Source organism: Vicugna pacos, chromosome 20, assembly GCF_048564905.1.
Source record: "Vicugna pacos chromosome 20, VicPac4, whole genome shotgun sequence".
Lineage (NCBI taxonomy): Eukaryota > Metazoa > Chordata > Mammalia > Artiodactyla > Camelidae > Vicugna > Vicugna pacos.
Genome location: NC_133006.1, coordinates 9,502,016 through 9,529,354, shown reverse-complemented (window position 1 = coordinate 9,529,354; position 27,339 = coordinate 9,502,016). Strand labels below are relative to the sequence as shown.

The window sequence follows — 27,339 nt, the reverse complement described above, 5'->3', positions numbered from 1 at the left end:
GTCTCCATGATCCATCATCTCCCCAGCAGCCAGAGTGGTTTTCAAAACAGATCGGATTTCATCAATTTCCCCGCGTAAAACCTTTCAGTGATTTTCCCTTTGCCCTCTCACACCTAAACACAGTATCGCGGGACTGGGCATCTGTAATGTCATACAGCTCTACCCTCTGCTCGCTCTGGTCCAGCGATAGAGACCTTCCTTCTGTTCCCCATCCCCCAGAGGCCAGCTCAGAGACAATGCTGTGTGTCCCTCCTTCCCCGTGCTCATCAAACAGGTGAGCCCTCTTACCATTCAGATCTCAGCTTAAATGTCCCTTCTCCAGAAAGATCTTCCCTGTCCATTCGCTATAAAAGGGTGCACCTCATACTCCCCAGCTACCTTGGAGCACACCACTTTGTTAATTTCCTAACATGCACATTTTATAATCTATAACTCTGTCGTTTATATTTCTGTATTTGCTTCTTTATTGCCTATGTCTCTCCACCAAGATACGACAGCCCATACGACAGCTGTCTCTTCAAATTTGTCTCTAGGTCTGCAGTGCTGACAACAACCCCTGGTACAAGGTAGATACTCATCGGATGTTTGTTGAATGACTGAACGGTGCTTGCTCTGGCGAGAGCATTCTTTACACACACACACTGCCCCCACTTTTAATGAAGGCCCCCTCAACTCTCAGGTCCCACCTCTGAAATCACTTTTCAGGGGAGCCTTCTGTAACCACAATGACTGCCTCAAGTTCTCATGTTCTCAGAATCCTATGTAGTCTTTCTTCATAGCACTTATCGCAGATGTAATTTTACATTTACTTTATATTTATTTGATTAATGTCCGGGGGCAGAGACCATGTCAATTTTCACTTGTTACGGTGTCTTCAGGTCATAGCTTAATATTTGACACACTGTTAGAATTCACAAAAATTGTGCGAAATAAATATATAACAATGCTAAAATAACTACAAATGTAACAACTACTCTTTGATGACGTAAAGCACAACAAAGCAGTTGCTAACTACCATTTCACCAAGAGGGATCCTTGCTGTGCTGTGTGCCCTTCCAGACTCTTCTCTGTCCACTACATGCATACATAAATATTATTTTATATTATTTACAAGACTACACTAAAACATAATACTTTCTGCCCCACCTCCTGAAAGCTCACATCTCTTCCCCTTAGTCAACTTGGAATTCACTCTTTTAACTTTTGCCAATTTAAAATTTTTAAATGGCATTTAATTTTTGTTTAATTAATATTTATTTCAGGTCTAGTATAGAAGAACACTTTCCCATATGTTCACTAGTCAGATGTATAACTTCTTTTGAGATTCATGTATTCAAACTCTTTAGCAATTATTCTTCTGATATGTTCCTACTGGTTTTTTTTCATTCCTAAGGGTTCTTCACATATAAAAATACTAGCCTTCCATTTGTATTATTATATATTGCAAATATTTTCTCATTGGTCACTCACCCTTTCATTTGGTAATTGACATGCAGAAATATTAATTATTTTACATTGTCAAATCTATTATTTCTTGCTGTTATGGTGGTTGTATTTCTTGTTACAATCAGACAAGTACTTCCTAGTTTAATATTACATAGTATTTACTTAGATGTTCTTCAAATAATTGTACGGTTTTTTTTACCTTTAATTCTTTTAAACCCATTTATAATTTAAAGTGTAAAGTAAGGATCTAATCTTATATTTTTCCAAAGCATTGACCAATTATTCCATCACAAGTTTTCAACTAAATTGAAATGCTAACTTATTCCAATTCTAAACAGTAATACACACCTGGGTCTATCGCTCAGTAGTCTTTTCTGTTCAAGTGCCAATAACAATAAAGTAATTACTCATATTAAAGGTATATATATATATATATATAGCAATAGCTGGTAATGTTTGGCTACCTTCAAGTGTTTATTGTTCCAAAAGGCTTAGATTTAATGAGTCAGATTCCAAATGTGTGTAATTGGCTTGTGATTAAAGTTGCATTAGATTTGACATGTTTAAAATATTGAGCCTTTCCACTTATGTTATGCATCACCATTTATTCTAGTCTCCTCTCATGCTTTTGACTAGTGTTTTATAGATTTGCTTTTATAGCTCCTGATTTTCCTTAAGTTTATTTATAGATATTTAAAGTGAAATTTTAGATAAGATTTTACATTGTAATTGAAAACTTTATTGCTCACATATTACAAGGCTATTGATTTGTGCATTTACTGAATGCAACTGACAGTTTTTCAGATGACTCTAGTTTTCTAGGACAAAAATGTATGTAACCCATACAAAAAATGATAGTTTGGATTCCTTTCAATAGTAATGCATTTTTTCTTGATTCAGCATACTGGCTAACATTTAATAACAATATTTAATGATTATTTTTAATTACACTGCACTGTAATACACAGTGATTTTTTTACACAGTGATTTTTAATGTTAGTTTTTCCATTAAATAGAAAGTTGTTTATTTGAGAGACATTGTTAGCTATTTATTTTGTATTTTTATTTAAAGCAGTGATTCTCAACTAATGACTAACCCACCCTATTAATAAACATTGATTTAAAGGAAGTATCCTTGTAGTCTTAAGTTATTGCTTATTCCAAGAATGCAAGCTGAATTTTATTAAATGCATTTCTGTTTTGTGCCAAACTGAACATGTTCTTAGTCTTTATACTTATTGTTTAGGTAAATTATATCAGTGAATTGTTTCTTTACTTGAATAAATCACACTTTTTTTTTTCTAATAAATTTCTGGATTTTATTTTTTGCTGTTTTATTTAGGATATGACTTAGATGTTTCCTCAGTTTTCTTTTTTGAGTTACTTTAAGCAGCTGTTTTAAAAATTATTTTAGACTTGCTTACTAAAACTAATTGAAAAGCTTCCAATATATTCCTATGCTGTGGAATAGATTGTACAACAGAATAAGTGTCTGATATTTGAATGGTTGAAAGAATATGCCATAAATTTATTTGAGTCAAATATAGTCTCAGGAATAAAGTTTTGATAACTTAATGTCTTTTGCTATGATATACTATATATTATACATATATATATACACATATATACACACATAATCTACTATGAAAATATCTTATATAAACAGGACCCTGATTAATACATTAACTTTCAAATTTTATGTAGTTCTATTTATAAAAACAATTAAGTTGTCTTATTTTTATAACCATATTTACAGTATTATATTTAACTTATTCCAATGCTTACCTTATATATATATACACTATATATACCTTTACACTACTCCTGAATGTTATTTGTATTCGTAAATTTTAGATTCAGTATAATCTCTTTATTAGAACACCTTTTCACAGTTTTTTCAGGTCTTGCAAAGCAAAAGGTATCTTTTGTTTGCTTTCACATGTGAATGGCATTTGGCAGGGTCTTTGTTTATAATCCAAGCCTTTGCTTATAATCTTTTTCCCTAAACACGTATAGATTTTGAACCTCTATCTTCGTACATTTAATACTGCAGGGAATTCTAATGTTATCAAGCTTTATGTCCCTTTTTGTTTTCTTTTACTTTTTTCACTGTTTTTTCTTGCACTGTGAGGATATGTAGCAAATCATCATTCTTGAAGTTGTTCAAACTGAATGGAAGTACTCCTGGGTTGGTTATGTGTATTTTAGTTCAAGTCTGAATTATTCTTTGTGTTGTCATTTTTCTGGGCTCTTATTTAAAAGAGCAGTTATCAATGTGTGCTTTGTAGTCTCTGTCTTCTATTTCTAATACCTTCTCTTTTAATATTTTTCTCTCTTGACCTTGTCCTCTGCATTCAGGTAGACTCCAGCAGTTTCTTTGCATGCTTCCTGCTCCCTCGGAGGCAATGGTGATTTCATTCTTCACCGCCTCCAATTCATTATTAAATTCCATTATCACAGTTTAAATTTCACAAGAGTCTTCATTTGCCTCATCTCACTCCTATTTTATTTCTATTTATCTCCTAACCAGTGACATTTCAACTCAGACATTGTGGTCCCCCTTTATATTTCACCTGTTTTCTCATAGAATTTATATTTCTAAAGATTTATTCACAGCAAAAAATATGTATCATCTAAAATTTACTTCTTAAATAAACTAAATCATCCTTGCCTTTAGCTTATTTTGTTCTTCCATTATACTACAGAGAATTTTTTAAATCCCTAGTCTTTTTTTCCATTTATTCATCCTTGAATTATGATTCTTAATTGAAAATCTAATTTCATATTGTAACAGGACCTCAAGCAGAAGCAAATGAAACCAAAAATGTATCCTTAACTTACTCTCGTTCCTTACCTGTCATTGCCTGAGGCGATGTCAGCCCCAAGACGTGTCCAGGATTTCTTCGGATAAGCACTATGAAGTTGAACTTTCCCAAACACCCCTGAAAATAAAAGGAGCAACAGTTGGATAGGGTTGGAATAGGACAGAATAATTCAGAGAAATTAAGGCCACACAAGTAAAACTCATGAGAAAGGTTATTGTGCAAGATACGTGATATGAAGGGGTCCACCTTATCAGAAAAAGGATATTTAAGTGCTTTATTTTCAGCAGGTCAACTACATCTCACATGACTACGAAACCTATTTTTATTCTCGGAAAAGCTATAGAGAAATGAATGCTACACCACATCTAGTAACCCAGAAGCTGGGAAACAGGCCACTCTAACAGCTAACTAGTTAGATTTCCACCATTGGGTGACTCCAAACCATTTGCAATTCTGTTGGAAGTTAACTGGCTTTGAAGTTCTATGTTATACACTAGATTTTCCAAAGGCAAAGGTAGTTTTGTTTCCTGAGGAAAGAGATTTGGTGCTATGAGCTTTGTTTTCAATGGTTGGACATCAGATTTTTTTTGCATTGCAGATACCAAAAGATAGATCTCTAGTTCCTTTGTTTCAAAATATAATTCATTTCAGACTCATAAATTAAAGTCCTACCAGGGACATGCTTGATGCAGTCCAGTTTTATTCCTTCAGGTCCTTCCTCTTACATGTTTTATTGCCATTGAAAATCATGTGAAGTAAAATTCCTCATATTCTAGTTGTTTAAACATGTTTTGCGCATGAACCAGAGCAATAACAGAATTATGATCATGCACTCCTAACACATGTCTATTCATTTGTTTTTAGATAAAGAAACATACATACAAATAAATATATTCATACGTGTTTGAATAGAAGTTCTAATATTTTCTTCCTGCACCCAAAGAGATTCGTCATCTTCATACCCACAGATTGGTAAACCCTGTTTTATTGCAAATCACTAATCTTGAAATCTAAAGATTTCACAATTTTTAGCAGAAAATGTATAAACAAGAGAAGCAAACACCAGGCAGCTATAAATAATATGCCTTGGGTTTTCATCCAATGAGAACTAAAAAAGCTCGAGTCATCAGAACCTTATCTACTGCTTATGCCAACATCCATAATTTTTTCCATACTCGACTTCAGCAAAAAGTCACAAGATAATAAAACTACAAGAAGGATTAATGGGAATGTGAAAAATGCTCTCAGTTTTAGGACATGTCCTGGAATCAATTTTTCATGAATGGTTTCATATACATAGGTATATATTTTATAAAGCATCATCATCATCAAATTTTTTAATCTTTTTGACGATTAGCTAAGTAGCCTAGACAGGGGAGGGACATAAAGTAATTTAGAGACATTTCCAACAACAACATTTCCAACGTTAACAAAAACCAGTTTATTTCCTTTAATTTACCAGAAAGCAGATTTCTTGATCATTCCCAATCACCAAAAGTTTACTGTAAAATGACACCACTGCTTAGCTGTTTCAAGGAGATTAAAATACTTGAAGAGATTAAAATGTGTCATGTACTTATGAAATCACACAATTTTAAGCGTGCAGTGAGACAAATATTTCATGGCTTATTCAGTTTAGTATCTGAGAAAATTTCAAAAACACTTGCTTGGCCAAATGGCTGGAGTTGGGGATCAAGACAGTCACCCTCCCACACTCCTAACACAAAGTTTAATTCAACATGGCACTTCCTGGAACAGAGTGGACACCACAGGCAAAAAGAACTCGTGTTCCTGTGGTGATCCATCTAGTCTGCCAACTTGAAAAAAGTAAAATATTCCTTAATCTCGTATTCTTAAAAAGATAAAATAAATAGCATAAATGAAAAATCACTTGGAAATAATAAAGCACTATCAACGTAATGGCATTATATGGCTATACATTATGAAACCAGGTTACCAAACTTCACACTATCCTAACATGACTGTTTCCATCTTACTGGGTCACTGCGACCTTATCAAATTAGTAATGCCATACAGGGAGAATAAGAAAATACTAGAAGTCTGACCAAAAGCCTCTTATACCTATTCCTTAAAACTAAGTTACTGTGTAGCTCTTACACCATAGTCATACAAGCCCAGCCCCAGGCTCTGTGCTCTTGTGTGGGCCAATTTTAAAATAAGATTTGGTAATGAGGCAGCATCAAATGAGGAAATTGTCAACAGTCAACGTTTCTTAGTAATCTAGATAGTTTTTTAAAAAGTATCAATAACCACATAGTATTTATAGTTGCTAACACAGCCTGTTTGTCCAGGCTTTGATGTCTGACCGATCCAGACATAAATCTAAGTTCTGACACTATAAAACTGTGAAACCTTCTGCATATTTTTCATCATCTCTGAGTCTTAGTTTTGACATCTGTAAAATGTATACTCCTTACAGGAGCACTGGTGAGTGAAATCATAAATATAAATGACCTAGAAGAGTGCCTGGAATTTAGAAGGTGTCCTGTGAATGGGGCTTCTCTATCAGAAATATACTTTTCATTTTTAATAAAAACTTCATTATACTCTTACCAATTGTTCCTGGATCAACACGAATTCCATTGAAACGGTCACAAAAGACTCCCTCCGAAGCTCTAAGGAGAATCAGAAGCTTTTTCTCTTTTTCTAAAGGATTTTCTAAAGTACCTGTTTACAAAGAAAAGTATGTCATGTAAGTTAGTGTGAAATTTAAAAAGAGAGAAAAATTGTGGTGTAATTTTGAGAAATGCAAAGTAGATGCTATAACGTAGACTAGAGGAAGAAGAGCCAACGTTGCAGAGAGGAAATAAGAAAGTGGGAGGGGGGAATAGATGCACTAAACTTCTCTGAAGGAGACTAGATTACTGTTTAGTAAAAATTCACTCTCCTTCCTTAGGGCAGAGTATACTTTCCTGACCTGCTAATATTTAGCTTGGTCACATGACTTGTTTTGGTCAATGACATTTGGGTAGAAGTGATAGTAATGCCAGTCCTGAGTTGATACTTTAAGATGGTTGGCAAGTTTTTACCAGTTTAGCTTGCAATGATGTTCTCTGCCATGAAAGGAGAATTCCTTAAACAGCCTCTAGGGCCTAAAGGAAGAGACATACACAGCAGACCCGAATAGACCACATGAATTGGAATGAAGTCTGGCATAAAAATCTGTTGTTGTGAGCTACTGAGACTTGGAGGTTATTTGTTACACAACACTATTACAGCAAAATCTGACTGATACCCAGTTTATGGTTGGATCCCCACATTACATGCACTTTAGCAATTAAATCCTCAAAACGCATCCAAGAGAAGTAAGGATGATTCTTAACTCAGTGCTACATATTCATACAGAATGAGTCATAGAGGTTAAATAAAGGACTCATCTAAGTTTATCCAACTAGTAAATAGCAGTCTGACTTTGAACAATTGTCTGTTTATTCTAAGGGTTTTATTAAACACTAATAGGGTATTATCTAAGCCTAAATTTTTTTTAGCAGCATAAGGACACAATCCATTCAGGCTGGGATACTCAAACAGCAGTTGGGAATTACTTCTGAGCTTAATTTGTTGATGTAAACAGCAGAGTTGGGCCACTTTCAAGGTCTGAGAATTGTTCAGGGAAATTGTTGAATTTGTGTTAGAGAGTATGGACCAAACAAAGATTATTTTCTTCGGAAAACATATCTTAAAGCACATAACACATTACAAAGCATTAGATTTTTAAAGAAGGAACTAGTGAGAAGATTGTCTCCAAACTACATCCTGGATCAGAGAGGTTGACAAAATACATCTTCTTTCAAGCAGAACTTTCCAGCTAGAAATTTCTAAAAACATAACCCAAAATGAGATTGCCAAATACGGTATAAAGTAAATAGTAAACTTAAAATGGCCTGGTTGTCCTTTTGGTTAAGTGGTCTTTCGGGGGGCATATAATCATTTTCCCCAGTTGTCACCCCAGGCAGACCTGGTTAGCCAAAGGCAGGGTGTGAGTTTCCAGCTTACTACCTACCTGTCTCCATAGTCCAGCCTTCACAGCCATTGGTCTACAAGGGATTGTTGAAAGTCATGTCTCAGAGAGGTAAATAAATCTGACTGGAGTCACACAGCAGGTCACTGGGCATGCAAGGATTAGACCCCACTGCCTGTGCTTTCCCAGTGAAATGCGAAGGTCCACTGTGGCTCCATGGAGGTGACGCCAATCCTCAGCTGAATGACTAATGTATATTTTTAGCCAAAACAAAGATGTGCTGGAGCAGAAAGAAGGGACGCAGGGGAGGAGGAGAATGTTTAAGAAAATGTGTGTGGTGTAGCTCTTATCTGGAGGTTATAAGTCTGGCCAGTAAGCCGTTTTCCAACTGTGATTTCATTTATTTCACGGAGGGTAGTTTAGACTCGTGGGGGGAGAAAAATGGCCTAGCACTAAACAGATACCAGAGAGAAAAAAGTAGGACAGTTTTTGCCCTAGAGAAATGTTTGCAGAGTCCCACAAAAAGAGTTCAGCGTTCCTCTAAAATCAGAGATTAAATCAATTATGCGACCCAAAACTACAGCACATGGGGTGCTTTCACAGAAAGTCTGGACAAAATTAGTCAGCCTGCCGTGATCTTTTGGGATCTGAACTGACCAGAGTTTGGATTCTTTTTTTGTGACGTGGAGGAAGGGAAAGATGGAGGATAGAGGCTGAGCAGAAAGAAGGCAAGAGGGACCAAAGAGAAGGAAAGAGATGCTATTTTGACATTAAAATGCAGTGTGTCTCCGGCATGTAAAAGCCGATGAATGGAAAGCCTTAAAATCTGGGCTCCTCGTTTTATTCTCAAATCTAGCAATCAAAGAAAGGTGAGGCGCTCTCACCAGCCTGCGCTTGTTCCCTAGATGAGAGTAGCCACCACTAAGAGAAGGCTCCCAGGAGAATGCAGTTCCTCTCTGGTTTTCCTTTTTCAAGCTGCTTCAAACTGCCCTAAATGGTAGCAAAAGGCATTTTCAACCTGGATGAAGGTAGATACTCTCGGTGGAGGGGAGATCATTGCCGTGCTGCAGAGAGACACACCAGTGTCTTTACACACGTGAGCTCCTTTAATTCCCACAACCCGCGGTGGATACCGCTGAGGTTCTCATGCGGCGACCGAGACAAAGCGAGGTTCAGTAACTTGTCGGAAATTACACAGCTAGTAAGTGGGGGAGCTGGGCTGAGACTTAAAAGAACCCTCTGACAATATGTGGACAGAGAAGAATAGGAAAGAAGTAAAGGGAAGTTGTCAAGACTTAGTACGATGGTGGGCAATGGAGAGGAAACGGGATACATTCCAGATGCTAAAAACACCCGGGGAGATGGAAGAAAAGTTCTGGTGTACGAAAGATAACTGTTATAATGATTGGAGGAATATGTTGCAAATGGATTAGATGAACTTCAAAGGCAAGAAGAAGGACCTTACATTATTTGATTAACTAAGCCCCTTTAATGGCATCAAGTATAAACCTAGTTTACACATAAGTCTGCTCTTTCAGCCTCACTCCCCACACCTTGTGAGTCAGCCGCCCTACACTGAAGTGCCCCCCCTTCCCTCCACCCTCCTCTGGGCACAGGAGACCCCTCCCCAGGCTTTTACATGCTTCACCTTCATCCTAACTCCTCACCAGCCCTCAGAATGTGGCTCCACTGCAACTTATTTCTAAAAGCCTCCTATGACCTTGAACTCGAGGCTCCCCACCTTTTGTGCAGAAAAGTGTCCGCAGCTCCTGCTGCAGTAACTCTCTTTCAGGGAACCTGCCCTAACGAGATAGCGTGGGACATGGGCAAAGGCTGGCGCCCACAGTTCTCCACTGCAGGGCTGTCTGTTCATATGCAGGGCTATCTATTCTCCACAGCAAACATCTGAAAATGTTTTGAAACGGCAGACGCCTGGGAAAGGCTCTGTGCATTTAGAATGCCTTCCTTTTCCTCCAGTTTCCTTGCCACGCTCAAGAGCTGAGCCCCCTAAACCAAGTCCCTGAAGAAGACCAAACCCAGCTCAGATGCCACCGCTTCTGGATGCTTCCTTATCAACTATGTCTGTGTTAGGTGGCTGCCTGTGTGCAGCACAGCATACCATGTTCTTACCTCAACACTTAACCTGATTGCCTCTTTCTCTTTACAGGATGCTCACTGACAGAGGGGCCTGTATTTCCAGCAGCATTCACTTACATCTTATCCTCAAAATGGGGAGCTAAGTAATTTTCACCAATCCTCTTATAGAAAGCAATCAGAAATAAAAACGGATACTCCACAGTAAAAAAGACTCACCTCACCCATGTTATAATAATCTTGAGTATGCATGTGCCAAGCATCATAGCTTCAGAATAAATAAAGCAAAAATTAATGGCAGTACAAGGAAAAATAGTTACACCTATGATAACAGTGGCAAATTAAACACAACTACTCATAAAATTTAAAAAAATAGTAAGGACGCAACAGTCCTGACTTTTTGACTAATAAACTTTGCAAACAAGATAACAGGCATAGATGAGAAGCTAGACTCACAAAAAATACATATTATTTTCAAGCCTGCATAAAACATTTAACAAATATTGGTCATACAATGACACTAAAGCAGGTTTAACAAAATTTAAAAGGATTAAAACCATATAGCATATGCTTGCCTATCAGAGTTCAATTGAAATGTTCACTTCACCTTGGGAAAGGCCTATAAAATGATATTAAAATATATTAAATTTTTATTAATTAAAAATTTAATGTAATTGGATAATTTCCAGTTATCCAGAGATACTATTAAGGAAGTGAAAAAGCAAGCCACAGAGTGTGCAAAGGTATTTGCAACACAGATAGCTAACGAGAGGTACGTTCCAAAACGTATAAATGACTTCAATAAATAGACACTGAAAAAAGATAATTCATCATTTAAAAAGGAGCAAAAGTACAGCAACTTCACAAAGCAAGATACCAAATAGACAATGAAAAATTTTAAATGCTCAATCACATTAGAAACTAGAGAAATGCAAATTAAAACAATCATGAGATCCCACTACATACCCCCTAGGATGGATTCCTGTTAAGGTAAGCTGTGTATGTTTTTATTTTACGAACTTTTCTGTACATGCGTGTCATATTTCACAATAAGAAATTATGTTCCAAGGACACTCATCAATAAGTAATTGTTCATCAAAAAATGGAAACTGACCAAAACTGTATGTTTTCTGCTTCTCTAAACCATTACATTTTTTTTACAGCTTTAGTGAGGTGTAACTGACATGCAAAAACCTGCATGTATTTAATGTATACTGACCAAAATTTTAGACACATCTCCCTAATAAACTTTTTGACAGGTCCTGTTCACTGAATCCAAAGCAACCAAGTGTGTTTCTAAATAATCTGTATTTCCATCCAAGTTAACCTTGAAGTTCCATAAATATCATGATTGCATATAAAAGATACGTTAAGATATTAGCCCCCAAAATCAATTTTACACGTTCTCTCCTGTCCTCAGAAATAGGTTATACAGTGATGACTTTGGAGGTTGATCTTCTAACTGGAACATGACTGTGTCTCTCCTGTCTTGCTAGAGCTATTTCCTTCAGAGCAGAGCCTCCAGAACATTCTTAATGTCGGACCCTAACTGACAAACAGTGCTAAATCAATTACATCAGGAAGCATGTTTCATTCTGAATTAGCTTTTAATTCCCAGTGTAGACTTGACACACTTATCCCTAAAACACTCTTCCCGAATAGAATAATCCCATGTGAAAAAAAAAATGGAGGCTGGGAGGGCTTCTGCCCCATGAAATAAGACGTGGTTATAAGAGTAACCAGTTGGCACTATCAAACGATAACCTCCAAACCCTCAGAGAGCGATTTTATTCAAGCTGACAAATTTTTATCATTGATAAGGGAGGCCTCTCAGCTCGTTAACAATTGACAAAAATTAAAAGTTAATGTATAATGTATTTATTTGCATACTTGCAAAATGCATTTTAAAAACCCTTAAACCAAAATTTCCTAAATAAGATTAAGCTAATTTAATTCCGTAAGTCTCGGTTTCTGCAACTTCCTATAAAACAGGCACAATAAGAACACTCGTCTTTCATTAGGGTTAAATGATGTCACGCATGTCAACGATACATGGCACCGTGTCCGCCCGTAATACATGTTCTAAAAAATGTTGGCTCTTAGTAGTAATAATAGTGTAAACAGTAGTGGTAGTAACCCTCGAGAAGTGAAACATTTCAAAGTTGAGGTTTAAATTTGGAAATTAAAAGAAGGCAAGATCTTCCTAGCAAGTAATGTCCTATTCCTAAAATGCTAGAAAGTAGACATTTCAAAGGTAACATTTCAAAAATATTAGGTGATCATTTATTTGAATGCCTAGCCCATGGAACTGCAGGGAATATAATTAAATTCCTCTCACACTCAAATACCCTTATAGGAGTTTTTCTAACAAGAAGATAAAGTATTCATTCATTTATTTACTTATTCACCTGTTTGCTTAGAATTATTTAGTGTTTCCATGGAACTAATTAATTAAATAATATTCAATAATTACTTTATTTATTATATAATTATCTAATAATTTGAAAATAATTAATAAATTTCTAAGGAATTCTATGTTATTGGGATAGACGTTCAAGAATCCAAAATGCAGTTTGGGAAACACTGACTTAGGAAATTAAAATATTAAAGTAAAAATGGTTACTGGGATTGTGTTTAGTGGACACAAACCCAACAAAATAGAAGAATCGTTCCTTGTACCAGTGTTTTGCTTAAAAATATCTCTATATATTTAAGATTAATGCAATGTTTGTTGGGGAACTAATAGCAATCTGAAATAAACAGGTATCTCTATGCTCGATCTCGTTTTGAAATCTGTATTATTTAACTGCTGGCTGCCTGTCTTCTTAGGAACTCATGGAAATAAAGTTTAGTGTTTCCTGAACGTGTGTGTACAGAACAAAGCATTTATGCTTTTGCCCTCATAGTTAAGTAGGATACTTAAAAGTCACGTCCCCTTTGATTTCACTGTTTTATTTTATCAGCTAACTAGTGGTTTGATTAGGAAACAGTCAGCACAAACAGAAAATGATCTGTTGACTGAGAGCCACAGTAGCTAATTTATAAAAAATCCATTTTACAGATATCAGTGTACAGTTATATTTACACATTAAATGTGAGATTACTTTGTATTATTTTTATTGTCAACTTGAAAGACTTTTTTTTAACTTATATTATTATTTTTAAACAAACACCATCACCAGATTCTCTCTGAATACTCAATGAGCCTGAGGATTGGGTATTGTGGCTTTAAGCTGTAGGATACGTTTTAATCTACACTTTTCTCTGGCTTGTCTCCTTATTTCTTAATCATACAATGAGTCTTATAGAACTGTCAGTTTGAAAGGCAATAAGCAGTGTGTAGATTTCTCTTCTTTTTAGGATTAAGAAAGTCACAATCACGGAAGCAATGAAAGAAACGTCCATACACCTAGCACCCCATTTCCCGACAATCCAAGTCCTGTGCTAATGATGACCTGAAGCTCCTGGCTACAGACGTGAGACAGAGGTGACGAATACCTATCACTAGCTCTGCAAAACAATATGTGGCAAGTTTTAGGCTAAAACCCCAGTTCCTAGCATATTTACCGGGTGAGTAGGCAGGGCATCCCGTGACCTGGCTCTGACAGGCTGAAGGAATGATGCACTGTGAAGTCCTCAGGGACACTGAAGTGTGGGGTGTGTGTTGTTTACTTAGGAATCAAGGAGATTTCTGTTAAGTTTTTAAAGACACAAATACATTACTACTGAGTATCCTCCTCTGAAATCCTCCAACAGACCATCACGAGAGAATTTTCCATTTGCCATTGTAAAAGTATGCATAAGGTTAAAACACTTTGCACTAAGTTGCACATTTGGATCAACAACATGTTAACATCACTGGTAACTAAGATAACAAACCGCCCATATTAAAGCAGGGAAATGATGTTGCAGCTAAAAAAAAAAGACACTGATGAGAAGGATGAGTTCAGACAGCTATTCATGGGCCAAGAAATACAGACATTTAAAACACTCAACAAACCAATGTTTATTGAAAAGGCTCTGAGTCAGGCATTTTTATTAGTTTTCCTCTCCTCGGTGGGATAAAATTGAAAATACTTTAAATTTGTACAAGATCACCAACTTCTTCAATGTGTTTTGAACCCCAGTCTACTTCTTTCATGGAAGAGGGGGGCTTGTAGTCATTTACATGTTAACACTGTAAGTTTTTCACCACAGATGTTGACCTTTAAGTGTAGGGAGACTGAATGTATTACAAGAAAAAGGCATGGAGCTGAAAGACAGATGGAGATGTGCCCATTCATTTATATATACACTAATCAGTCACAGGCACATAGAAGCCTTCTATGTACTAGGTACTAGGTTACAGAACGTCACAAAGAAGCCTGTCGTTTAACACAGAGAAGACACTCATGAAAACACTATTTCATAACAATAAAATGAATGCCATAATGATGATATGGATGAATAGAATGGACCAGAAGAAAAAATACACTGAAACCTACTGAATGGAGGCAGAAAATGCTCATAGTAAAGCTAATCCTTGGACAAAGGCTTGAAGAAGAAATATTTGAAGTGACTAAAATAGACCCTAATTCTGGTCCTGCTCTTTCCCAGCCACGAGACCTTGGAACAAATCAGTAATTTCTTTGGATTCAGTTTCGTTATCCATGCAACCATACAGACGATCCACACAATCTCTGAGGTCTGAGATGTCACAGTTACAAATCTACTGTTGGGGAATTTTCCAAAAGCTGTATAAGAGGTTGCCAAACCAAAATTATAATCCAGCTTTCTAGAATTTCCATATTCATGAAGGTCCTAAACTAATCTCTTCCTTGTTAAAGTCATGCTCATTAGATTATCAAAAAGTAGTCGTTTTCAGCACCTCTTGGACACATGCGCATTCTTTAAATGCTTTAGAAAGTGATGCTGCAGGGCTGAAAATCCATGAAACTCATGTGTCCTTTTCATAACTACCATTCTCCAGCTACTGTGGCTGCCTTTCTGCCTCACAACTACGTAAAGTGCTCGCTCTGCCTCAGGACTTTTACGCCAGCTCTTCCTTCTGAAACCCTCTTGTTCAAATTTTTGCAAGCCTAGCTCCTTCCTGTCTCTATGGTCTGAAGTTACATTGACTCTTCAGCAAGGGGTCTACTAACAACCTACGGTGCCAACATCTGTCTCAGCTCCTTCCCCTACTTAGTTCCCTTCAGAGCACGTGCTGCCATCTAAAATGACCTTCCCCATTCATTTCACTACTTCATAGTCTGTTGCCCCAACAAAAGCACGCAAGCAGGGATCTCCTCTGTCGTGCTCCCTGCTGAACACTCCAGTCCCAGGAAGAGTGCTTGGCACTCGGTTGACATTCAATGAAAGAGAAAAGTGAGGGAAGGAGGCGGGAAGGGGACAGAGACAGGAAAAAAATCTATTTTCTCCTTAATATCTACTTATTTGTCCCATTTTATCATCCAAAAGAAGGCTTGTTATTCAGGAACACTTATAAAGGTTTGATGACATCACTCTTAATACGGACACCTGTTCACTTTCAAACATGAGATTGAATCTGTTCAATTGTACTTAAGACTATATTTTAAGAGAAAAAATTAAGTTGTTAAAGAATAGATAAATGGTGGTAAACTTATTAGAAGTTACTGTCCTTCAGGTAATGTGTTGAATTTTTTCCTTTGTTCAACAAGCAAAGTAACATTTTGTGTCAAAACGGTATCTGACAGCCATTATAAAAAACAAAAACAAAAACAAAAACAGAAGATGGACAATTTCCTTTCCTGCTTTCTTTGTTCTCCCCACTGTATCTCATGCTGTTAACCACCGATATTTCTTGCAAATCCCTTCCTTTGTTTCAAGATATTATTTTCTTTTCATTTTCCTTCGACCTTCATAACCATTTCCTTTCCTTTCTCCTTCCTGAGCTCAGCTTCCCCCACTACCCTTAAAAGTCTGGTGTTTGCCAAGATGTCAGCATTGGTCAGTTTTTCTTCTTTGTCTCACAGCTTTGATTCCCATTTTGGATGATAACCCTCAAACATATATATTTATACAGTCCTCTCTCCTGTGTTTCCTCCTAAATCGATTGGCCCTCCACATATCACCACTTACACAGCCCACTGAAATCTAAATTCAACATATATAAAGGTTTATTAGGTGCCTGACACTGTTCAATCGCTTTAATAATGTTAACTCACTTAATTCTTTTTACAACTCTAGAAATTGATTATTATTATTCCCATTCTAGAAGTTAAGGAAACTGAGCAGAGACAGCCCATGTAATTTACCAGAGTCACTCAACTAACAAGTGGTGGAATTGAGGTTCTTTCCTGGTACCATCATGGACCCCGGTCTCCCAACCTGAAACCTAAGGTGTATCCTCAACTTCTCACCTCACGTCAAAATTGCTACTCGGCTCTAGTGATTTTTTTTTTACCCGCTCAATACTTCCTGTTCTTCCTGTTTAACTCCAGTGCCTCCAGTTCAATCTTGTACAATTTCTTTCCCGAGACATCTCATAGCCTTCTCAATTTCCACTGCACCCCTTCCAATACATCCCCTACACTGCCAAGACGGATCATCCTAAGACCAGATCTAATCATGTCACTTCCCTGCTTAAAAATTATCCAGTGACTGGACACTGCCTTCGTGATAAAACCCAAATTGCTTAACATAATGCGTCAGGCCAATAAGCTGTGTTGGCTACCACCATTCTGTAAACCCTACAATCCAGACGTGCTCATCCCTTACAATTTCCTGAAGGTATAACACGCATCCACAAATATGTGCTTTTTCAGATCTCTTCTTTTATCTCTAATCCCCCTCCACGTTGGGAGAGGTGGCACTTGCAATTATCTTTTTATTTGTTTGTCTCCACAGCTTTACTGAGACATTTCTTGAAAGCTCAGTTCATGATTTTTATTTCTGTACATCCAGCTTCTCTTTGGCACGTGGTCAGCAATGAGCAAAAACACGATGAACGAAAGGATGGACAAACAAGCGAAGTACTTTAAGCTTATCTTAAGTGTTTTGTTTGACTAATGAGACAACCGTTGAACAAAGAATGGAATTGAGGTTGGCATTTATAACACAGCTGTAGCCCTCTAAGCAAAGCTTTGATCTTAAACTTCCCTTCTAATGCTAGCATTACGATTCCACTCTACTAAAAGTCAACTGATACCTTTTGCGAGCACCAGTTGCCTTAAAAGCAGGACCACCAAGAAATACAATTCCACAGCTTTGGGACTCGGACCGAATGGCATCAGATAGCAGACAGACTCTGGCAGTGATCTGTGCCAATGTCCACATCAATTAAGTTTATTTGCTAACTAGTCTTATTACCTATTTCATGTTGGGATTTCTTTAGGGTGTGGGAGAAGGGGACAGATGGGTTGAAAGTCTTCCTTCAGGCATAATACACATAGGATTGGGCAGATGGGTTCCTTTTGGATAATCAACCTTGAGGCCTGGACACATGGACAAGCAGAGAGAAAAAGAACGTACCATTGTCTAGTAAGAGATAAAAATATACTTGGGGCTGGACAAATTTTTAAAAAAGATTTGAAATGTGTAAATCAAAACTGTAAAGAGGCACAATGCCCCTTCCCTTCAAAGGCATGGATTTTTAGGCAACAAGTTTTAATTCTAGTAATGAGTGACCTCAGAAACCTAAAAATCACTTACAAAAAAAAAAAAAACCACTCTTAGCAGTAGGCGGTGTCAAATTGAAATAAGTTTTCTAGTAACAGGAACCAGGCTCAGTTTTATTTCATATTCCTATCAGTTAACTGGATGAGGATTTTATAGAATATTCAACAGATGAGCAAGTGATATTAATCCAGGAAGAAATTATCAGAATCCAAAAGGATTTCCTCGCTGTGGAAAGATGGGTTGAAATAATAAAATAGAGAGATGAGTGAAGAATAATACACTCAGATCTCCCTAAAGCCCAAGGGAGAACAAAATAATCCTTACACAAGCGCACGATGTAGAGACATGTATTTGAGGCAGCACAGCTCAATAGAGTAAGAATTAGAGTTGACAACATAGTTGGCAGGACCAACATCATGACACGACGGGACAAAGAAGTTAGTTGAATCTTTGGCTTTTGTTTTTTTGGGGGTTATTTTGTCTTTAATTTCAGAGGCTTTGTTTTGTTTTGTTTTCTTAGTTGAAGTCTAGTCAGTTTACAATGCTGTGTCGATTTCTGGTGTACAACATAATTTTTCACTGTTTAATCACTTTTTAAAAATGACTAATAAATATTAACTTATTTAATTTTTTATAAAATCCTATAAATTATTATTTTGTTTCAGTCAGACATAGGCATACATATATTCTTTTTCAGTTTCTTTTTTATTTTCATTATAGGTTACTACAAGGTACTGAATATAGTTCCCTGTGCTACACAGTATGAACTGGTTGTTTATCTATTTTATATATAGTAGTTTGCTTTTAACAGAAGGATTGTATCTGTTGTGGGAGGTCCACTGACACTTCATTCCAAACTCTGCCCTCCTGTACTCCGCTCACTGCCCCCGGGATGCAGCTGCCCTGCATGCAGGGCATCACTGAGTCCTCCTTTACTCAGAGTTCCAGCTGGGTGTGGCCAAATGATAGTGTGAGCAGGAGACGAGGGAGGACAGAGAGTGAGACCAGGGTGCTTCTTCCCAGAGGTCCTTCCTGTACCAAGTGCAAACCAGTCACACAAACGTTCATGCTGCTGCCAGACAACCTCTGATTCCAGTAACAACTTCCGTCTCTCTCTCCTTCAGGGCAAGGGGAGGTAAGGATGCTCTCCCATGTCTAGCCTTGGGGTTTGCCCAGGCCATTTGGATTTTTGTAAATGGTTCCTTCATTAAAATCTCCTCAAACTGTCTGATTCAGTATGCCACGTATTTCCTGCAGACAGCCTGCCGGATAAACTAGCATTTATTAAGCACCTATCCTACGCCAGGCACTTAAGAGCTGCTACGTGTATGGTTCCAGCACCCCCAAGTAGGTTCTAGCCTTGCTGTGTACTGTACAGATGAAGGGATGCAGGTGTCCAGAGGCTGACTTGCTTAAGTCCAATCATCAAGTAGGTGACCAGGCTGGATGGGACCCCAGGCATCTGACTCAGCCCCCGCTGTTAGTGCTACACTCACCCACTCTGCTCAGAGTCTGATGCTCACATTCTTAATTGGGGCAATAGTTCTTTTCCTTGGGCTTCACACTTTCGGAGGAATTAAACAAAGCTCAAGTGTGTTTAGTGATAATTTCAGGAAGTGTGAGGGGAACTCATAAAGCCGAAAAATGAAGAGCAGGGCGCAAATTTGTAAAATCTTTCCAGAAAGCAATCTGACAATACGCTTCAAGGACCCTAAAGCATGTGCTTATCCTTAGGTCCAGTCATTCCACTTGTAAAAGTCTACCCTAAGGAGATAATCAGAGAATAAATAATGATTTAAGTGCTAAGATTGTCGTTGCAGAGTAAGTTACAAGGACAAAAAAAGAAATCTGAAATAATCTTGATGTTCCACAATAGAAAAATGGTTAACTAAATTATTACACATGTATGTGTATATATCGACTCACATTGATGTGGAATATTAAAGCTATTAAAATTGTGTCTTGGATATAGAACAAATTGGGGAAATTCTCACATTATTAGTATAGGATTCAAAAGGTTATCAAACTATACTCTATGTTTTAAAGTGTGTGTGTGCATGTACACATGCATGTACAGGGGAAAAATGATCTTAGGACTATAAAAACGTTATCTGTATTTATCTGTACATATGTGAATATAAATGATTATTTCATTTCTTCTGTATGACTTTCTACGGAGTTTTCTGTGTTTTTCAGGTTGTACAATAGACTCAAAAAATAAAAATTATTTTAAAACATGCATACTGTGATTAAAATGATATGACTATAACTATATAATCATCATAATAGCCATGATTTATCTATGATTAAAATAATAGGAACTTCATAACCTGAAAGAGAGATGATTCAAGAAGATGTGAAAGAAGGGCTTTCAAAGGGAAGAATTTGACACTTGTCCTGAATGGATCAAACAGAAGACCCTGAACCTACAGAAATTAGAGGACGACAGACTTTGGGTACAAGAAGGAAAAGGATTCTAATAGACTTCGTAACAGTGGGAACACATGGTCTCAAAAGGGTTTGATTTTTCTGTCACCGGAAGTATTCAAGAAGAGGTTTGATTTCTTAGGAAGTTCTTGCAGTGATTTAAACTTTGGACAGGGAGGTAGTCCTAGAAATCTCTCCTTCCAGAGATTCTAACATTTGTGTGCTACTAGACTACGATATCTAAATATTTCCTCACCATCCGAGACTGATTTCTTTGAGATAAAGTAGTTTTGTTTCTGAAAAGTCCTCTTTTAAGCTCCTTTCAGGGGGCAATGTAGAATGCCTTACTAAGTTCAAAAGTAGTTCCTTTGAGGGCAACGGACCTGGCTTTCCATCACTGTGTACTGACTACCTACAGCAGTCCCAAGTGCACGGCCCTCCTACGGCAACCGGTGTTTTCATTTAAGTAAGCCAATGTCCCAGACCTGGTTAACACGTCACCCCAGCTCCACTCCATCCCGCCTGGTCCTCGGTCTCTGCAACACGCCTCCCTTCCCCGCAGAGGACCCTCATCTGCCAGCACCACTGAGTCTCTGGCCCCTCCACCAGCCACCCGGGGAGACACAAAACAAAACAAAGCCAGGCAGAGGAGCTCCTGGGTTTGGGGAAGCCCAGGCGAACCGCTTGCCTTCTCCTCAGCTCCCTCCCATCTCCCAGGGATGTGGAGGTTCTACAAGCCCTCTCCCGGGCCGAGCAAACGGGCTCCCTGTCACTTCACAGCGATTTCCCGCCCCTGTAAAGCGTTCACACAGAAGCTTAGCTCTCTGGTCTGTTCTCTGAAGGATCTGCCCTAAGACGGCCACTGAAATTGTATTTTGAGTTGGTTCATCAAAGGATAACAAATCCACCCTCTGACATCTTTCTGGAAGAGTGAGCCACAGGTAAATTCTGCGCAAAGAACCAAAGGGAGGCCTAATGTGAGGCCTGGAGGAGGCAGGGAGAGCTCTGCAGTGAGCAGCAGCACGGGGAGTCCGGGGCCAGAGCCGCGGCCTGCTGACCGCGGGCAGATGTGAGAGAGTGACCCGCAGAAATCACCTCCGCCTGCATCCAAAGCTTGCCTGCGGAGGGGAAGCTTTACCAGTCAACTCCCTCCTTGCTCCGCCCTCCCCAGACTTCCTGAAGCAGCCTGCAGACGACAGCACCTTTCCCAGGGCCTCTCTCACATAGCTTAGGGCCTCCTGGGGCCTCCACTCACCGACTCTCAGCTCCCCACCTGCGATGACCATGCACGCCACGCTCAGGACGTTGCTTCTGTCCACAGGGAATTCCAGAGTCCCCGTCACATACAGGCCTCTGAGCCACGGAAGATCTGTATCCACAAGGACAGTCCTGTCTGCAGAAGGGAAAGAAATGGCTCAGACATGTGACCAACACAAAAGTTCTCTCCTCCAGTGACTTACGCTGGGCTTCTCCAGGTAGTTCAGGACGGAGGGCAGGTGGCTTACCACACGCTGGGCTTTAATGAAGAGGCGGGGGACACGAGAAAGCATGACTAACCCATCCTGCCATTGCTTAACAAACCCAGGGTCATGGCCAAAGGCATCGCCGATGCCCCCAACCCTGTCCCAAGCTGACTTTAGAGCAAATGCACAGGTGAGCTCTGTACCCTTTGTCCCTGTCCCTCCAGTTTGGCTCTCGTTTCTGAGAGGTAAGGAACCATACCTATGACCTTGGATGTGAAGTCAGACTCCCTGGATGTGAATCCCAGCCAGGTGACTCACCAGCCGTGTGGACCAACATCCTTCCCCCTCTGTGCTTCAGCTGTCTAAGCTGGGAAGTGAGGGTGATGACAAGAACACCTGCGTCGTCCATAGGGCTTTGGTGAGCGTTAAATGAATCAAATGATCTGAAGTGCTTAACATACTAGTCAGCCATTCTCAGCTCCCTGACCCCCACCACAAAAAGTCAAGCGTCTGGTTCACGATCAATAAACGCTGGATATTTTCAGGATTAACACTGCTGTTCATCAGCCCAGCACACTTGCAGGGCTCCCTGGACAACCAAACACCATTACTCCTCATCTTCCTTTTCATACAAGCACTTTCCACACAACATCAGGAGAAAGAATCATTGATCTTCTCTAAAAGTAACAGCAGAGTATTACGTGAATAAAAATTCTCCTTTACAACAATAAGTACACCACATGTGCCAAAGTATTAAGTGTTACTTGCTGAGGCTTAGCAGTAATTCAACACAAATGAAAGATATCAAATAAATGTTTTCTCCTTAAATGGCAAGCACCATGATCACTGACACATGCAAAGATTTTCAAAGAGTATTTCAAACCTAATCTCATGTCTCATTCCAGGAAACAATGCACCCTGTTGTTTTTTAAGGTCCTGCACCCCAAATTAACTTCTCAGGGGCTGTCTTTTTCAGTCCTTGGCTACCACCCTAGCAATGAGACCACCACACGTGCCCGTGGCAGAGACTATACGGTTGTAAACCAACCATTTCCCTTTTCCTCCTGGATTCATAGTTTAACTATTTTTTTTTCCAGGCTCCTTTGCAATTAAATGAAGCCATGTGACTAGGCTGTAGTCAGTAAAACGTAGGTAGAAGTGCAGTGGAACATCTCCAGGCCTGGTCCCTAAATTCTCCTCTCTTCCCTTGTCTCTCAGTTAAACAGAAGAACACTGGTTCTCAAGGTGTGGTCATGGTCCAAAGGCATCAGCACCGCCCACTCATCCCTCAGAAGCAATGCAAGTCCTAGCTCTGCTAGTCAGCCATTCCTAGCCCCCACATTGGGTCCACTGCTCACCGTGTGGCAATCTCCTTCACTCTCTAGTGGCTCCCTGTGCCTTCTTATAACAGAGCAATAAAACACAGTACTGTATCACAAACATGATCATTGTATGTAAGCAAGGAACTGTCCCTGGGCTGATCCTCAGTGTAATGATGTCTTTCTCTCCTGCTGTTACTTCCTTAGCAGAACAGGTCCGTCCATCTTTAAAAATCCTCAGTGCTTATTGTGACATCAAAGACAAAGATGTTAAATATACGTTGCCCAGATCTGTTGAGTTCACTTTCTCACCCACCTTAAAATTCAAGAGTTTATTAGTGGCTGATACAAAGTGAAGAATCAGGCTAAACAGATGAAAATAAACGTGTATTTCAAGTTCACACCTGCTACTTTGAACACATTCAAACAAAAGAGTGGAAGGTTTAACATACATTTTATAGGTTCATAACTAATATGACTTCAAGAGCCAGGCAAATTATTTCAAGCAAGCACCTTTAAATACCAGAATTCTATACAAAAGACCTGCATCTTTTCCAATCTATGGCCCTTTCTACCAAAGTTTGGCAGTTGAACCTGACTGTACGAAACAGCTGAATTTCTTCAATAAATGTTTTCTTTCATCCACAGAGTACTCTCTCACACACACACAAGCATGATACTTGAACATATTTCTCTGTTAAAATATGACATATTTTTGAACATATTTTGAACATATTTCTCTGTTAAAATATGACAATTACATGGAACTAAAAATTTCCCCTTTGGGATTTATCACATAGCCCCTTGGAAGAAATTTTTCTTTAATTGCCTTACTCACTCCAAATACACCAACAAATTCCCCACAAGTTACAATTAGCCTAACCGTTATCGGATCCATGAGAACAGAGACCATAGCTGCCATTCGTATTTTCATTTGCTCAGCACATAGACTAATACCTTGCATTTGGCAGGCACTCAGAGACACCACCAAAATGCACACATGTGCACACACACACTCCGCATGTAAAGCCAACAGGCATCAGAGGCAAAGTATAGAGTGAAGACAAGCATAGAAACATTGCTTTTATTTTTTTCAGTGCCACCTTTCACTTTGAAATGTCTTGGCCCCATCTATTCATCTTTTTTTTTTTCCTGACTCTTTCCTTCCCCAGTAAGTGCCAAATCTTTGAGAATTCAAAGATGAGGAAGAGACATGTTTCCCTGCATCAGATGAAGACAGATAAACAAACACAATGCAACAGACTTGAAACGATAAAGTACTTTTTCATCACATGGAGATTGACCTCATCTTCATTCGCAACTACTTCAAGATGGAGAGTCTATCAGCATGCCTCTTCTCACCAAATTCTGTGAAGATGAAATAAACATACGCCCTGTAAAGACTTTTATAAAGGATTTCTCCTGTATCAATGGCAACAGACATTACAGCTGTCATTGCAAGTGATGCCGGCAGGAGAATGCATCCTAACGTAGTCCCCAGGGCAGATCGGGGCCAAACTGACCAACCCTCAGTTGTAACGACAACTTTTAGAGGACTGCGCTCTGCTCCCAGTATGGGAAGTTAGGATCGATATGCCACAGTGTCTAGAAGTGGCGTGCTTTCCATGAAATTACTCAAGACAGTTCAGAAAAATCACTCAGCTACCTAACCCACTTAAAAACATAAGTGATGGACCACCTCTGATTTGACTATGGCCCAGTGCTTTCCACCTTGCCTTGACTTGGCCAAGGCTACTGCATCCAACTCTCGGTGACCGATCTATCCTACTTGAGAGAATGAACGCTGGCATATGGAGGGAACCATCTGGAATTTCTGTGGCTCGATGGGAGGCTGATGGGGGAACAGATCTGGAAAGAGACTCCAAAAAGAATTAATGAATACCAGATGTAATTAAAAACTGCTTTCCCCCCAAAGGAGCTCAGGACCAGCCATGGGATGGTGCCTCTTGGTTCCAAATTACACCCTCTTTCCACTTGTTCATCCATCAAACACTAAACATCCCACCATCTTTATTCTAGTAGTTTTTGCCAAAGCAACATTTTGAGGATTTTTTCCCTGCCCTGAAAGGGCTGTATTTTGACAATGAGTAGGACAAAGCTTTATAAATAATATCTGAAACATGAACACTAGGGAGGAATCACCTGACTTTCCCCATGTATCAAATGCAACAACAGAAACAACAGCAAAGAGGGTTTTAGTTGTCCCTAAATGCACAGCTACCCTTAAGACCAGAAAGCCTGAACCAAATCAAAAGGCAGATGTCTCTGACAGGGGACTAGGGCTTCTTTTCAATCAGGAGAGACCTGACCATCATAGCTACAAAGCATTCCATTCCGTATAGTTTCAACACTAGATTTAAACTCAGTTTTTCCCCCCAGCAAAGTCAGGGAACCAAGGTCACGATCGTGCAGCATTCCAAGGGTCTGACACTCGTCTAAACCCTGTAGAAATGAGATCAAAGGTGAGGGGCACAGATCCTAAGAATAACGATGAGGTCACATGAACAAGCACCATTTAGGACAGGCAGCCCCGCTGCTTGTACAGTATTCACTGTCTCACGCCCATAACGTAGGTGGCGAAGACAGTATCCACCGCACCCTGCTATTGTCAGGAACACAGGCTACCCCAACTTTGCACGTGGCTCCGATTTCTAGGGGAGAGTGACAGCGTGCAAGGACAGAACAGACACACAAGGACTATTTGTAGGTTTGCTATTTCCTGCACCTTCCACAACTAACAAGCTTGTTTCTACATTCAGTCTTGGCTCCAATACTTTCCCATAAATATGAGAATGAATGGAAAAGTACATTTTAATATGATTTCAATCATTACTTAATGACCCACTCTTCCTTTTTAAAAGAAGAATATTTTTAGCTCTAAAATGACTACTTTAGAAGTAAGCCAGAAAAAGAAAGAAAAATACCACATGATATCACTCATATGTAGAATCTAAAAAAAAAAAAAAAGACACTATGAATTCATCTACAAAACAGACTCGCACACTTAGTAAACAATCTTATATGGCTCCCGGGGAAAGCAGGTGGGTAGGGATAAATTTGGGAATTTGAGATTTACAAATGTTAGCCACTATATATAAACATGGATTTTTCTAAAGAAGTTTCTTCTTAAATGAAAATACACATGTATGCGCATGACTGGGACACTGTGCTGTACACAAGAAATTGACACATTGTAACTGACTATATTTCAATTCAATCAATCAATCAATAAAATAACCACTTTAGGTCCTTGGATATATATATTTACACAATGATTGGTGGTATTTTTCCTCCTTTGGAGTCTTATTTAGCTTTTGGTGAATCTAACGATTTCTCCAAATATTCTATTGTAATTTATGAGGATGGCTGACGGATCCTCAAAAAAGTCCTTTTATAGTAGAATCGAAGTTGTCATATGCAAGTAGTTCACAGGAATGAAAGGTTAACAAGATTGAAAGTTGATGTCAGATAGACTAATTTACAGGGATGTTGGTATTCGTTTATCAAGAATTCATTCTCTTGCAGAAAAAGCAGAACAAAAGAAGAGGGGATGCTAACGATGCATTCTTTCTATAACTAAATTCTTTTCAAAGACCTGCTAACATCATAGCCTGCCTTGTTCATGAAAGCCACGCAGGTGGTTTCTTTATTTTACTCTGCTTATCTTTTTTTTTTTTCCAAACTGGTCTTAAAAACAGGCAGAAGAGGCAGTTTTCAAAGTACCCAGAGGCACACGATTCAAGACTGAAGCCGGCTTCCTTACCCCTTAAAGAAAAGCCATCTGCCTGCCTGGTGTGTTTTGAGGGAGGAGGAGGTGAAGGGGGTGAGAGGAAAAGACGGGGGGTGGAGGGGTGGGGGGGACAGGCATGCCCTCTTCATTCTCACCTCATGGGAAGAGTCCAATTTAAACTCTGGACAATAAATTCCCATCCCGCTCCCCATATACACTCTCTGTGTCTTTCTCCGTCACAGACCGACATGCCTAAATCCCACAGCAGAATCAACATTTTAAATTACGATATTTTAATTGATCAATAAAATGTTTAACATACAGTGTTTGTCTCTTCCTCTAGTCTCTACCATCTGTTCTTCAAAAATATTTTGAATCTATTTAATAGGAAGGT

General features: G+C 38.8%; 1 protein-coding gene across 1 annotated transcript in view; it reads right to left on the bottom strand.

Moving 5' to 3' along the window:
* The window catches only part of PKHD1 (PKHD1 ciliary IPT domain containing fibrocystin/polyductin), a 365,190-nt gene that overhangs the window by 105,262 nt on the left and 232,589 nt on the right, over positions 1-27,339 (bottom strand). Inside the window, exons 52-54 of the mRNA XM_072944834.1 lie at positions 21,668-21,805; positions 6,846-6,959; positions 4,301-4,388 (exon numbers count right to left, since the gene is read on the bottom strand). Of these exons, the coding sequence (XP_072800935.1) occupies positions 4,301-4,388; positions 6,846-6,959; positions 21,668-21,805 (340 nt within the window). The remainder of the gene's footprint in view (positions 1-4,300; positions 4,389-6,845; positions 6,960-21,667; positions 21,806-27,339) is intronic.